The following is a 16,205-nucleotide window of genomic DNA, read 5'->3' on the forward strand; positions in this document are numbered from 1 at the left end:
GAGATTTATGATTTTTTTTTTTTAAAACAAAAATAAAAAAAAAATTAATAAAAATGGATTAAAAATTTTAAAAAATTATTTTTTTAATTAAATTTAATTAAAAATTTATAAAAATTCAAAATTTTTAAAAGTTATAAAAAATTATTTAAAATAAAAATAAAAAATTAAATTTTAAATTTTAAAACTTTTATGAAAATTTTAAAAAAAAAATTTTAGACAAAAAACTGATCAACTTTAAAATTTATTAAAAATTCGGAAAAATATTTTTATCCGAATTATGACAAAATTTTTTTTTTTATTTTATTTATATTTTATTTAAAAAAATAAATTTTAACGGTCATTTTTTGAATTGACATTGAGTTGACATTAATGAAATTTTGTTCTGTAAACTTAAAAATATTGAAAAAAAAATCCGAATTATGACAAAATTTATTTTTTTCTTCTTTTTTTAAAAAAAATGAAATTAAAAAAAATACTTATTTAAAATTTTTGAATTAAAAAAAAAAAAAATTAATAAATTTTAAATTAAAAATTAAAAATAATTTTAATTTAAAAAAAAAATTAAATTCAAATAAAATTAATAAAAAACAAAAACCTGGGAAATTTTAGACAAATTTTTTTTTTTAAATAAATATATTTTCATATTTTTCAAAATTTAATTTTAAAAAATTACATATATGAACGACAATTTTTTCAAAAAATTAAAAAAAAATCCAAATTTGAGCAAATTTTATTTTTTCTTAAAATTTCTTAAAATATTTTTTAAAAATGAAGAAATGAAATTAAATGCAATAAAAAAGTAAAATTTGAAAATCGCATTTCAATTAATTCAAACCAAACAAACATTCATCTCATGTTAATCCTTTTGATCTCGAAGTAAACAACGAACAGACTACTGAAAATCTCGTCAAGAATTCCGGATCTACGTTGAGGAAAAAATAAGTTTACTCACCTACATTCGCACTGTTTGATGACTGCGAGGAAAAAAAATATTTGTTCTCATGTAAATTATATTTTGTGTCTTCGCGCCGTCTTCGTTATCAGCACAATATTTATCATTTTATCGAAAATGCTCGTCAGTATTATTCCCATGGTTAAAGTGACAACAAGCTGTTTTTCATCAGGCGCAATTTTTAATTAAATTTGCTCAAAAATCATCAAAAGTAAAAATTTTTTTTAAAAAAATTAAATTTTTTATTAAAATTTTTTTTTTCTTTAAGTGTACAATAACGACATCGTTGGAAGTCGCGAAAAAATCAGCGAAGAGAGAAATTCGAGATCAATAATTAAAGGAGTTCGAAGTCATATGGCAATAATTATTTTAGGATTAATCACAATTATTGCCTTCACATCGATGAACATCTATTTAATGACCCGCGGAGATGGCATTGAAAAATCAGGAGAGATTCAAATCGAAGAAATAATTCACACAATGCCTGAAAAGGAGCTTCGTATCGTTAAAGCAGCTGATTTTCTTCAAATCAAACCTTCAAACCTGCCAAAACTCTCAAAACCCGTGGAAAAAATCGTAATTGCTCACACAAACAGCGTTCCGTGCTTCACTGAAGAGGATTGCGAACGTCAAGTGTCCTTTTTGCACGCTTTGTTTACGGAATTCAAACAAAAAATCAACATTCCCTTCAATTTTTTGATCGGCGGCGATGGAAAAGCTTACGAAATTTCAGGTTGGAACTCACAAGCTGACTCTTCCCTTCAACGAGGTAATTATAAATTTTATTTTTATGACTTTTTCGTACAAAAATAAATTGTAGGCTACGACAATCAGACCGTTTACTTATCATTTATCGGCAATTTTGATAAGATAATTCCGTCAATAAGACAGTTGAGTGTCGCAAAACTGCTAATTAGTGAGGGCTTAAGCAACAATTACATCAAAGACAGTTACAAACTCTTCGGGCAATGTCAATTGATGGGAAGTGTGTCGAGTCCCGGACCTGCGTTGTATCAAGTAATCCAGCAATGGCCTCATTGGCAAGCGGAAAATTAATTTAAAATGTGATAAGTGACAATAAATTTAGAAATTTAAGCAATAAAAGACATTTTTTTTGACTTTTAACGTTTATTAATTTTTTTTTTTATAATTTTTTGTCAATTTTATATATTAAATATATATTTAATTATTATTAAATTTATTTATAAAAATAAAAATATTCATTTTTTTAGGATATTGTCAAATTTATAAAACAAAAAAAGGCAAGTCCTTTTAGGATCTTTTGATTATTATATATATATATTTTTTTTATATATAATATAATATATTGTATAAAAAATATTAAATCTAAAAATATATATTAAAAATTTTAAAATATTTTCATATAAATTAACAATTGTATATATATATATAAATTTTATGTTATAATTTTTATTTTGTTTTTTTTTTCATATTTTAACTAGAATCAACTCGATACATATTTTATTTTTTTTTTGTATACAAATATAATTAATAAAATTTATTTAGAAAATAATTTTTAACAAATTCTTTTTTTTTATAATTTTTTTTTTAATTTTGGCTATTTTTTCTAATTATTTATAATTTATAATAATACAAAAATTTTAGTTATTGCTTAATTTTTTTGAGGAATTCAGATTTAATTTAATGGCATTTTCGTATAAAACATTTTTTTTGATCATTTTTGTTCAAATATTTTTCTTTTTCATAAGATATAACAATAAATATTTTTTTTTATAATTATATATTTTAATAATGTTAATATTAGATATAGTTAAAGATATATATTTCAAGAAATTGAAAAAAAAAACACTTATGATATTTATTATTATTGCACAGCAGGCACTTCATCAAACAACGAACTTTGTGATGATCGAGAATTAAATATATATATTTTTTTATAATTATCTAGAAGTAAGGAAGTTATATATGTTATATATTATATTAAATATTTTGTATAATAAACATATAGAAATTTGAATTATTGAGCTTTTTTCTGTTTCAATTTAAATAATATTATAATATTATGTATTCATATAAGTATAAAGGTAACAAAACTGCTTTCTTAATAATTAATTTTAAAATAAATATTTTTTTTACAATTAATGGTGAGCATAATAAGTAACAAATTAATGTTATTGTTTTGTGTTAACTTTACTTAAAAACTAAAATGAGCAAATATAGGCGATACAAAACGAATTTTTTCGTTTCAACTGACCAAACGTTATAATAATAATTATTATTTATAAATATTGTCATTATTCAAGTTAATATTATTTTTTTAGGAATTAATTAAAAAATACTTTATAATATATAATTTTTTCACATATAGAATTTTTTTTTAACTTATATATATTACAACATCCTTTTGTGAGCTTTTCATTTTTTTATAATATTATATTATATTTTTGTATAACATATATATTTTGTGCATACAAAAGTTAAAAATAATAAAAATTAATAAATAACATTTAAAATAAAATATTTTATAATATATGATGGGTACGTATATAAGATTTCTGGGGCTCAAATTAATGTTAAAGAGACATTAAAGAAGTTTTTTTCTAAATTCAATAATTTTCTTCTAAAATGATTAAAGAATTAAATGAAAATTAAAGAAATGAAAGACTATATAATATAATATATATATGATATATGTTTAAAATTAAGGTTAAAACTATTTTGACACAATTACGATTATCATAAGTTTATAATGGAAGACATTTGTGACACTGTTGCTGCTGTCAGAATTAAAATTGACTTTGTATTCTTAGCTGTCTGAACTTAATTATTTACTAATGGAGCTAAAAATATTAAATATATATGTTATGCATGTATAAGTTATATAAAAAAGTATATATGTTTAATTAAAAAAAAAATTTACACAACCTTTGAGATTTTTTTTACTTGTTCAACAATATTTCTGCTAATTATTGCTATTTGTATAAATTATTATTGCATTTTGATTGATTGCTTGCCATTTGTGTTCTAATATTGCACTATAATTACAAGTTTTCATAAAATTAAAGAAAAAACAACGATTTAAACGATAAAAAGTTCAACATATTGATTTTGAGCAGGGGCAATGGGAGTTATGACGCGTGGCATTTTGTCATGTCCCGCCGTTGTATCGACAATAAAAGGATGATGATGGTGATGATGATGATGATGCGGCGCCGGATACGGGATCGGATGATGTGTCGTTGGCGAATTATGGACATGCGTGGGCGAATGCATTACGCCGTTTGGGATTGTGAGCGTTGTTGGCGTTTGAGCAGGCGTCGAAATTACGGTAGGCGGAGACGAAGGCGGATGATCGATTACCATGGGTTGTGTTTGTTGCACTTGCGGCTGCGATTGCGGAGATGCTTGGGTGGGAATTAATTGGGTTGCCGTTGGGGGAGCGTTTGTTGGAAGCTGAAAAAAAATTTAAAAAAATTGTTAAAAAATTTCATTTGAAGTTTTTTCAAATTTTCGAAAATTCGAGTTCGAAAAAATTCAAATTTTCGAAAATATGCTCGAAAATTAATTTAGAAGCTTCTAAAATTTTCTGAAATAAAATTTTGAGCTTTGAACATTTTTAAAAAACGATATTTGAACAATTAATTAAAATTTTCGAAAATTTGTAAAATTTCGAACTTGAATTTTCGAAAATTCATAAAGTTAATTTGTAAACTTTGAGTTCGTAACTTTACAAATTTTCGAAAATTTATTTCGAAAAATTAAATTTTAGATAAAATTTACAAATTTTCGAAAATCAAATTCAAACCGAAAAATTTTCGAACATCGAATACAAATTTTCGAAAATTCGAGTTCGAAAATTCAATTTTACATTTTTCTTCAAAAGAATTCTTATCAAAACTTACCATTGCCGATTGATGCGTGGGCTGAACATTAGGCGGGGACAAATGAGCTGACGGAGGCGGAGGTCCATAATACGTTGTCGGCGAAACTGGAGGACTTGGATATCCCCAATACAAAATGGGTTGCGGATAAAAAGCAGGATGCAAATGTACCATGTGATCATTAATGATAGTTGGGCATCTCGGATCTGGCTTATTTGTCATACCGTTGATTGGATTACAGCCATATGCGGGAATTGGACCATATCCAGCGAATGGGGGAGCTAAAACTGTTCCGCCTGTTAAAGGAAAAATTTAAAAAAATTAGAAAAAAATTTTAAAAAAATTAAAACTTAAAATTATTTTATAAAAAAATGACTTAAAATTAAATAATGGAAAAATATAATTAAATCCTGAATTATGTTGATTTTGTTTTTATTTTATAATTTTTTATTAATTAAATTTTCTTTTAAAAAAATTCTTCACGCAGCTGATTTAATTTTAGTACGATTGTTATTTACAAAAAAAAAACCTTGAACCAAAAAATTAAAATTAATTTTCACCGCCCACAAGTTAAAGCTCCTTAAATGCGGTTTCTACATAAAAATAATTAAAAATTATAATTGACATGATACAAGAGAAAAGACTAACAAAGAATTCTATAAAAAATAATTTTTACCCAAAAAAATTTATAATTTTTTCCTTAAATATTTTTCCTCACATAAAGGTGCAAAAAATTTTTCACTAAAAAAAGATTTTTTTTAACATGCACAATTTTCCCTTTTTTTATTGAAAATAATAAATAAATAAACAATAGACAAAAACTATCGAGATCCCAGAAAGGCTTAACTATAAACTTAATTTAAATAAATAACTAAAAAAATAAATAATAAAAAAGACATTTATAACACTCACCATAAATTAACTAAAAAAATTATCAAGAAACATCAAACCTTATATTTTTTTGCTCTTGCCATATTTTTTTTATATTTACGTGTGTTACCACTGCCCCAAATACCATCAGCCAAAGACATAATTATAAATACAAAAATAATGATAAGAAGATTGTTTTTTTTTTGCATTTTTTTTAGTCCCACTTTTTTGCATTTTTTTTTTTTTTTTTTGTTTTTTGATTAATGTTTTTTTTTTGTATTATTTTAAATATTTAGCAGTTCGTTAAGAAACATTTATTAACACATTTTTTTTATAAGTTCGTCACCAAGGCGTGTTTTGTAGAAGAGAGTGAGCCATTTTTTATGTTTTTTTTTGTACAATATTACAGCACTTTTTAACTTCATTCACAATTACAGTTTTAAATATTATAATTAATGTATATATAATGCGACACACAAAAAGGAAGAAGAAAACCACCAAATTGAATACCGAGCGTCTCAAGATTCGTAAATTTAATCTTGATGAGATTGAGAAAGTTATTTTCGCAGCAAAAAATTTTTTTTCTAAACTATTTTTTTTTCGATTAATAAATAGATGTAATATTATCATTATTAATAAAAATTATAACTTATCAATCTTCTTATTTTTTTTTAAAATATTTTATATAAAATATGTATTTTTATATTATTTTAAATAATTATTATTTTAAAGTTAAAATAATTATTTATAATAATATAAAATATTATATAATATTAATATTATATATCATTATATTATAATTAATATTAAGTATATTAATATTATTATCAATATAATATATAATTTTAATATTATAAAATTTTTATATAAAAAAATAAATTTTGAAAATGAAGCAAATTCATGCAAATTTTTTTTTCTTATAAAAATCCCCATAAAAAATAAAAAAAAACACCTTAAACATATATCATATATAATATTACATCTATTCTCTACTAATCATTAGCACCAACTAAAGGAGCAGCAGCCCGATAAAAATTCGATCTACTCTCACGATGTTTTCGTTTCCCAAAAAAAAAATCAACCAGAGAAAATGATATTAGAAAAGCAAATTTTTTATATGTGAAAATGTGAAAAATTGCACAAGAACCAAAGACAGTATGATTAGTTATACAAAAAATGAACTATATATTGAACAAACGTTTTTTTTTAATAATAATAATAATAGTTATATAAAGAATATATATGTTTATATATTTATAATAATAATTTTTTAATATTATATTTTTTAACGATAAAAATATCAATAATTATTTTATACTAAAAACTTAATATGGTTATATTGTGATTATTTTATGATTTAAATGACGTTAGATACACTTAATTTATTAAAAATGTTTCTTTATGAAATTTTTCTTAATTTTTTTTTTATTATTAATATCAGTATTGGTCCATTTTTTTATTGTATATTTTTAGCTAAAATAAGCAAATTTTCGTACAATTGCTTCCTTAACCAAATTGATTACACACAGATAGACTTGAGCACCACACCTCAAGATATACCTTTTTAATTATTATAATGAATAATTAAAAAAAAAACTAAAAACACAACATATATCTAATAATATATAATATATAATTAAAGATAATAAGTATACTAGAAGTGACATCTATAATTTTTTTTCCACAACCTCTAGCATTTTTTTTCTTATGTACCTTTTCATTCATTAAAAATTATTAAAAGCTATAATCATTATCATTAATAATAATATAATTTTTTGCACAAACGCAAGATATATATTTTTTTATAAGTACGTACGAATTTAACTTTTGTAATTTTTTATTAATTATGTAACTACTATTTGCACTTTTTTTTTAATTTTATCTAATAAAGATGATAAATTCTTTTTTTTTCTTGTTCAATAATTATCGATAATTAATATTAATGATAGTGTAAAATATGTAAAAATTGAACCAAACGAAAAAAAAAATACAAACAGCACGCAATCTTTTGGGAATGAAACTTTTACAAGGTGTTCGTGGAATTAAAAAAATATGTAAATAATTAAATATACATGAAAAAAACAGACAGTCCAAAATATATAAGATAAACCATAAACATAAAAAAATTAATATTAACCAAAAAAAAAAAAAAATATAAATATAATATAAAATTTATAAAAAAAGACCATGTTAAAAAAATTTAATTAAAAAAAATAATTTAATAATAATAAAAATTATAAATTAAATTATTTTTATTAATTAATTATTTTTTTTAAATTTAATTAATTAACTTTAATAAATTAAAAATTAATTTAAATTTAAAAAAAATAAATAATTAATTTTAATTAATTAATTTTTTTAAAAGTTAGAAGTAAAAGTTTTAAACCCAGCTGATTAAAGTGTGTTAGTATTTTTTTTTTGTAGATTATTATTATTTTATTATTATAGCTATTATGTATATCATGAATGTGGTTGGTTACTTAATCCTAATAAATTATATCTTCTAAATCATTAACAAATATTTATCATTCAAGTTGATAATAATAATGAATGCATTAATGAAGATTCTCACTCATTGTGTCTTTCAGTATAAAATGGAATGTTTTTCTCGTTGTTTCATTAAAAAAAATTAAAAAATTAAAAATTAAGCACACATGTCTTTTTTTAATATATAAGTACTTAATTTAATTAATTAATAACAAAAAATTAAAAAAAAATGCCAAATATAATGATTGGATAAATTGGCAACAATAAAAAAATATTTTTAAAATAAATGGAAGTATTTTTTTTTTGTAATAATAAAAACAATTATTAATAAAGTTAATGATAAATTTGATTATTATCACTTTCAATTCAATTCAAGAAATAAAAAAATATATTTATTAATTTTTTTTTGTGATGTAACACAAAAGAAAAGTTATTTTTATATTATTTCAAATTTATTATTATTTTTAATAAAATGATAACAATAATAATAAAATGGACATGAAAGTTATTCCAAACTACTGTTTGACGCAATTTTATATATTTTTTTAAATAAAATAAAAATTATTATTATTATTTATCTCCAATGTAAAATAAATGTACAAAATCACTTCAAATTATGACATGTTTGCATGTTCTCGCTGAACAGAAAGAATGCGCATCATTCCCATGTAAGTTAACTCATCGCACGAATGTAGGAAGTGATTATTTATTTTTGTCGAAAAAAAAAAAATAATAATAATTTTTTTCTTCATATTATTGGCATGTTTCGAATTTTATTTTTACGTGTGCTTAATAATTTTGTAATGTTCGAAAAAAAAATATTAAAAATAAACACGACTGCAAGCATTAAAAAAATTAACCGACAGGTAGGTCTTGAAAATTATTTTTGTGCTTACACATTTTTTTTACGTGTTTTTTCGCTAATCTAGTAATAATAATAATGATTCGTAAAAATAATGACACTACAACTAAAAACATTAAAATTAAAAAGATGATAGAAAGAGTCCCAAAATTAAAATAAAGATTAGTTTTTTAAAGCTTTTGTTTTTTAATGAATAAAGTATATTTTATGCGTTGGAATGTAAATTTTTGTAGAAGGCGATAGCACAATTTAGCAGCACGGTTTTGTTTGTTTGTTTGTAAATATTGTCACTTTTTGTGTTTTGTATATAAACGTAAAAAAAATCGCAATAATAAAAATTATAAAAATATTATAATAAATTGTACGTGTTTTTTGTGATATTTTACAATAATAATAATATTGGTTGTTGAAATGGAAAAAAATCCACAAAGAAAAAAATTATTATCAAAAAAATTAAATTAAATTTTAAAAAATAATTATTATTAATTTTAATTTAAAAAAAATAATTATTATTAATTTTAATTAAAAAAAATAATTATTATTAATTTTAATTAAAAAAAATAATTAATTAATTTTTTAATTTTTTAAAAAAAAAATAATTTTTTATTTTTTTAATTTTTTTTTAAAAAAAAAATTATTTTTTAAAATTATTTTTAATGAATTTTTAATGATTTTTTTAATTTTTTTTTTCAAATAAAAAAAAATTTAAATTATTTTTTTTTAACTTAAACTTAAGAATTTTATTACTTTTAATGGAATAGCTGCCAAGAAAGGGCACTTGGAATGTTATTTTTTCGTAAATTTATCAGACTTTTTACATTGGCGGAGGATAGAATTGCGAATAAAGGGCAGCTGCTGCTGCTGCATTTGCCGCCGCCGCATTACTCGTTTGTCCCGTAAATTGTCGTTTCGATGCTTGCGAATTATTTTCGCCGCGAAAAGCGTTCTCGTAAGATCGTTTCCCGCTCGAAGTCGATGTAATGGGACTCGTTGCGCCCATCAAAGACGTCGAATAAGTCGGCGAAATTTGCGATAAATGCGCAGCGGGAGCCATTGTTGGCGACGCAAGAGACCCCGGATACGTCATTCCGCCGAGCGGAGACATGAAACTCATCGGAATGTGACTTTGGAAGCCCATGGCACGTGGCATAAAGACAAATTGCGGCGGAATTTGCGTTTGAAACTGCGCAGCGTGATTCGCTTGCATCATTCCGGGCGGCGGAATATTCAAGGGAGGCATGTAATAACCCGAAGCGGCGAGTTGTTGGGCAAGCAAGAGATGATCTTGCTGCGATTGTTGCGTCATTTGCTGCTGCTGCTGCGCCTGATGGGCAACAGCTTGAGCTTGAGCCGCTGCAGCGACTGCCTGTTGACGCGCAAGGAGATTTTGTTGTGCGATAAATTGTGCTTGTGCCTGTTGTTGCGCGATTAGGGCGGCAGATGGCGATTGCGCCGATGCCGTCGGAATGGATAGCGTTAGGGGAGGTGCGACATTGAGAGAAAGAGCGGCTTGTGTTGTTGATGAATTGGATTGTGGCAACATACCCGGAGATAGTAACGGCGATTTCGGCAAACGGGCGGGATTCGGTTGGAAGGGAAGACCGTGCAAGACGATGTTCATGTCGTCGCCGCTGCACTGGAAGACTTCGATGTAGCGTTGTTTCTTGCCGTACGTCATGAAGCGATTGTGCCTTTGTTGTGCGCACATATGAGCTGCTTGCTCCGATAACATTTGAATGAACGCCTCGCCAGTTAATTGACCCTAAATTGAAAAAAATTCAAAGTTTTTACCAAAAATCCCATAAAAAAATTTCTGTTAAAAAATTTACAATAAAATATTAATCGAGACATGACGTTAAAAAATTTTAAAATTAAAAAAAATGAAAGAAAATATATGAAAATTTTTAATTTTTTTTATTAAAAATTAAAAAAAGAATTTATTAAAAAATTTTAAAATTTTATTTGAGTTTTTTTTTTAAATTGATAAAAATTATAAAATTTAAAAAAAAATTTTTTTGATTAAAAATTTTAAATTAAAAAAAAAATTAATGAAGAAATAATTTTTTAAATTTTTTTTTTATTAATTAAAATATTTTTAAGATTTTAAAATTTTTTAATAAATTTATAAAACAAAATAAATTAAATAAAAAAAAAATAAAATAAAAAAATTAAAATTTCTGAAAAATTTTGAGAAAAAAATGATTGGAGCTTATTTTTTTTTTAAATTAAAAAAAAAAAAATTAATCTTACTTATTAATTTTTCATTAAATTTTTCTTATTATTAAAATCGAAATTTTATTTAAAAAAATAAAACACTTTTTTTAATATTTTTTATACATTTCTAAAAAAAAAAATTTTTAAAACTTTGTCTCGATATAGCTAAAACTTTATAAAAAATTTAGATTTTAAAAATAAATTTTTTCACTTACCTGCGCATTATAAACCAAATGAACGCCTTGTCTCGCGACTTGACTTCCAAATTCCTCCAAAAAGTCCAAAATATGATCGACTTGCGCTTCGTATGGAAGCCCGCGCAATCGAATGCATGTTCGTTCAGTGCCGCTTGTGATGACATGTTGAGGCACAATGGGCATCTGCGTCATTTGAGGAATTTGGGGCAATTGAGCAATTAATGGAGGTTGATGCGGCTCGTACGTTTTTGGATCCATCGAGCGATTAAGAACCTTTTGAAACAAAAAAATTTAATAAATTTGCATTTTTTAAAAGATTTTTAAAGGAAATTACTTGTTGCACTTCAGCTGTTGTCGATCTAAATAATTCTATGTATCGTTGTCCTATGGATTCTCGATGTTTGGAAATTGCCTTTGTCGCGTCACTTTCATCGGCAAATAATACAAATGCATCTCCTGTGGCTCGACCATCGGGTTTTTTGACAAATAAGACGCCATCTGCGTCGTCTAATACTTTGCATGCGTTTTCGCCGGAATCGAAAAATTCCAACTGTTGAAGAAAAAATTAAATTTTAGAAATTTGTATAAAAAAAATAAAAAAAAATTAAATTAAAAAATTTTTTTGATAAAATTTTAAAATTAAAATTTTTTTAATAAAAAATAAATAATTAAAAAAATTTTAATTTTTTTTAAAAAAATATTTTTAAATTTTTTTTTATTTTTTATTAAAATAATTTTTAATCAATTATTAAAAAAATAATTAAAAATAATTTTTAATTTAAAAAAAAAAATTTTAATTAAAAAATATAATTTAATTAAAAATAATTTTTTTAAAATTAAAAATTGATTTTAATTATTTATTTAAAAAAAAAAATTTAATTTAAAAAAAAAAAAATTTTTAATGATTTTAATAAAAAATATTTTTAATTTAAATTTTTTAATTATAAAAATTATTTTTGAAATTTTATTTAAAAAAAAATAATTAAAAATATTTATCATAAAAAAAAATTAATTAAAAATTAATTAATTAAAAAATTATAACTTACTACTTGTTTCGCCGTGCAATCATAAGGCAATCCACGCATACGAATGATAACTTGAGCACCTTTTGAGAGGAAAGCTTGCGCTTCGCCCGATGCACCGCCAGCTACCGAGAGAAAATCATCGCCCGTCGCGCGATAAACTTCGATATAACGATTGCCGATGTGATTTCTGTGACGTTTCAAAGCCATATCGCGATGTTCTTGCGACACAAATCTAACGAGAGCTTCACCGTTTCGACGACCTTGCGGAGATAAGCACAAAGCTACGCCACCCCTAAAAACAATAAAAAAAATGAAAATCCATTAAAAATGAGCGATAAGCAACTTCCTTCATCTCTTGTTTTGACAATTGTTGCAACAATTTAACGACCGACGATGATAGCGATCAAAAAAATTTTATTTTTTTTTTTCAAAGAGACGCGAAGAAGAGACGATCATCATTATTTGCATCATTGAAACCATCACATTATTTTATTTTTTCATGATCTTGATTTGACATAATGCTCATTAACAAGATCCAAATTATATGCTTGGATGATGGGGAATTCGAATTGCCCGAAGGAACTTATCGCAATTCACTCCTCATTAAATTTAATTGTTCGGAGCTCAACTCATCCGTAGCCGAGAGAAGGCTAGCAGCATAGGTTAAAAGGACAAATTTTCAATTGTTTCGCAGCTCGTTAACTAATTAAAGGTATAAATTTGAACGAGATTGGCTTCAGAGGCGTGAATTTGTTGAAATCGAAAATTGGGCAAAAATTAATTTTAATTTAAAAATATTTTTCAGAGGTGAGTTTTTAAAGTTTTAAGATTTTTCCAATTAATTCAAGCCAAGCATATGAAAAAAAATTCTAAAATTTATATTTAATAAAATTTAATTTTTTTTTAATTTTTGAAATTTTTTATTTTAATTAAAAGACTAAATTTATTAAATTAAAAAAAAAAAATTATTTAAAAAAAAACAAAATTTATTTTTTTAAATTAATTTTTTTTTTTTAAATTTATTAAATTAATTTAAATTTAAAAATTAAAAAAAAAATATTAAAAATTAAAAAAAAAAAATAATTTTTTTTTTTTTTTTGTTTAATAAAATTTTAGAAATAAAAAAAAAATAATTTTTAAATTTAATTTAATTAAATAAATTTAATTCAAATATTATTTAAAAAATAATTAAAAATTACAAAATAAATTAATAAAAAATAAAATTTTACTTTTTTTCAGAAAAAATAATTTTTTTTAAAATTTTTTAAATAATTTTTTTCAGAATTTTTGCCTGATTGCCTCAAAAAAAATAAAATTATTTACGCTCCTGATTTAAATTGTAATAATAAATGGTTTCAACTAATTTGCATACTGGAAATCCAATTGAAATACTAAAAGTTTCGCTTTAATTAATTGCCGATTGTAAATTTTAAAGGATTTCACGTCAAAACTGGGACAAAGTAATAAATGACTCCGAAACTGAAACTTACTTGGCAACATTAAGTCCACGAAAAAATCGAGCAATGTCTTGGTCACTACTTTGCCATGGAAGTCCCCGAGCTCTTACAATGCAGGTTCCGTCGATTTCGTCATCTATTGAACTGAAAAGAGAAAAAAAAGAAAAAAATTAGTAATTTTCCGTTTGCAACAATTAAAACACATCAATTAATTAAATTGCATCGAACTAAAAGCTTCTTGTTGTTTCGCGCTCTCAGATGATTGACTTTGTTCTTTATATCAATTTTTTTATTGTTTGTCTTCTGGTCGATCGAATCGTACTTTAAACAATAATATTTGCGTTCCATTTTATTCGCTCAGTTCAAATATTTATACACGATATTTTTTTGCACGTCAAAAAGGAATCAAAAGGCGCTTTACTTTGTCTTATCAGCTTCTTGCTTGTACAAGTACAACTAGAAAATTGATAATTTATTGACGAAGATGCTTTTCTGATGTCGGCAAAAAGAGTACACGTTATTTATTTGTATTTATTCAGAGCGGAGCAAAAAAAAATAATAAATATGAACATTTATCAAAATATGAAAGACTGCAAATAAAAATAACACGAGAACAATGGAGGTTTGTGCGTGAGCTTGAGGCGTGATCGTGATGCTACTTCTATTTTTCTGCCCTTTTTTGTTTGAAATTACAGTAGCGCGATGAGTTGTCATGATCTTTAGCTAATTTGTTGCATGGGAATGTCAAAATTAATCCGTCGGTCAATTTTTTTTTGTATTTTCCGTTGTAAAAGTTTGAAAAATTAAAATATTTTACATTGGCAAGTGCAGTTTTTAAAAATGTTTCACTTTTATTTTTTTTTTTTTCGTTAAAATTTCATTTTTTTTTAATTTCATTTTTTTATATTTCAATTTTTTTAAAATTTTTTTTTCTTATTTTTTTGTAAATTTATTTTTTATTTTATTTTTTTTAATTTAATTTTCTTCTCAAACTTTTATTCTGATGTTTTAAAATTTTACAAAATATTTTTTTTAATTTTAGCAATTTTTGACAGATTTTAATCGAAATTTGTTAAATGTCAATTCAACAAATGACCGTTAAAATTTAAAAAATATTTTTTAATTAATTTAAAATAATTAAAATAAAATAAAATTGTTAGTTTTTACTAAAAAAAAAAAATATTAAAAAATTCAAAAATATTAAAATATGAAAAATTTAAATAATAAAATTCAATTTAATTAATTTTGTCGCTTCAGTAATAATTTCGTATCTTTTTTCGTTAAAAATTTTTATGATAAAAAATTATTGTTAAAATTTTTTATCTTACTTTTTGACAAATTTTTTAATAAACAAATCAATATATAATTAATTTTTTTAATTAATAATAACTCTTAAAATTTTAATTAATGTTAAATAAATAAATAATACTTTTTCAATAATTATTTTTTGTCATTCGAATATTTGATAATTTTAAATTTATTAATTGATCATAATTTTATAATAATTTAATAATTTTAAAATTAAAGTGAAATTTAAAAAAAATAAATATTAATTTAAATTTTAATAATTTAAAAAAAGAAAAAAAAATATTTTTGTTGATAAAAAATTAAATTTTTAACATTTCTCTAATTTTCATTTAAAATAAATATTTTGGTACACTATAAAAAATCCATGTCTCGCAAGCCCGAAAATTTGCGAGACATGATGCGAGACACCGCGAGACACGGCGCGAGACATGGTGCGAGACACGATGCGAGACACCGTAAAAATTTTGAAAAATATGAAAAATTGATGAAAACAAAGGTTTTTTCTTGAATTTTTGATTTCTTATGACGTCAATGTATTTTTGGAAGTCAAAAATATAATTTGTGATACCAAAAATAGTTGATTTTGTTCAATTTTATCAAAAAATCTCTAAAAATAGTCAAAAATCAGTTTTTATAAGGAAATTTTGTGTTTTGATACTTCCTTTGGCTATTTCTAATCATAATCCTTCAAAAAAGTTTTTAAAAAATTGAAAAATATTGAAAATTAAAAATTTTATCTCCCCTAAATTTCTTGTCCTGGTGTCTCGCATCATGTCTCGCATCGTGTCTCGCGCCGTGTCTCGCGGTGTCTCGCAAAAATGAAAAACATAAATGGATTTTTTATAGTGTAACATAAAACATTTTTCCTCGTCGCTCCAACCTTTGATACTTACTTTTTAAAAAAATTAAAATAATTTGCTGATCCGATTTAATGCCAATTAAAAGTGATATAATTCAGCTCGAAACAGTT

The 16,205-nt window shown here is 23.3% G+C and overlaps 2 protein-coding genes across 3 annotated transcripts in view; one reads left to right on the forward strand and one right to left on the reverse strand.

Moving 5' to 3' along the window:
• Positions 1-884: 884 nt before the first annotated feature.
• Positions 885-2,087, forward strand: LOC134838368 (peptidoglycan-recognition protein SB1-like). The gene is made up of 3 exons (XM_063853883.1): positions 885-1,163; positions 1,221-1,721; positions 1,773-2,087. Coding segments are annotated over exons 1-3 (738 nt in total). The 5' UTR covers positions 885-1,162; the 3' UTR covers positions 2,009-2,087.
• A 1,408-nt stretch (positions 2,088-3,495) lies between these two features.
• LOC134827424 (RNA-binding protein fusilli) overlaps positions 3,496-16,205 on the reverse strand; it is a 54,685-nt gene continuing 41,975 nt past the window's right edge. The window contains exons 7-13 of one of the 2 annotated variants that reach the window (XM_063840046.1): positions 13,961-14,071; positions 12,492-12,762; positions 11,780-11,995; positions 11,464-11,718; positions 10,580-10,796; positions 4,837-5,111; positions 3,496-4,387 (exon numbers count right to left, since the gene is read on the reverse strand). In XM_063840046.1, coding sequence (XP_063696116.1) covers positions 4,013-4,387; positions 4,837-5,111; positions 10,580-10,796; positions 11,464-11,718; positions 11,780-11,995; positions 12,492-12,762; positions 13,961-14,071 — 1,720 coding nt within the window. In that variant the 3' untranslated portion in view covers positions 3,496-4,012. Of the gene's footprint in view, positions 4,388-4,836; positions 5,112-9,792; positions 10,797-11,463; positions 11,719-11,779; positions 11,996-12,491; positions 12,763-13,960; positions 14,072-16,205 lie in introns of those variants that run through there. The other variant, XM_063840045.1, reaches the window with a different exon arrangement.

Source organism: Culicoides brevitarsis, chromosome 1 (genome assembly GCF_036172545.1).
Source record: "Culicoides brevitarsis isolate CSIRO-B50_1 chromosome 1, AGI_CSIRO_Cbre_v1, whole genome shotgun sequence".
Lineage (NCBI taxonomy): Eukaryota > Metazoa > Arthropoda > Insecta > Diptera > Ceratopogonidae > Culicoides > Culicoides brevitarsis.

Excerpts from the sequence above, each read along its gene's own strand:
- LOC134838368 (XM_063853883.1), top strand. Across the intron at positions 1,722-1,772 it reads TGACTCTTCCCTTCAACGAG|GCTACGACAATCAGACCGTT; the intron begins GTAATTATAAAT and ends AATAAATTGTAG.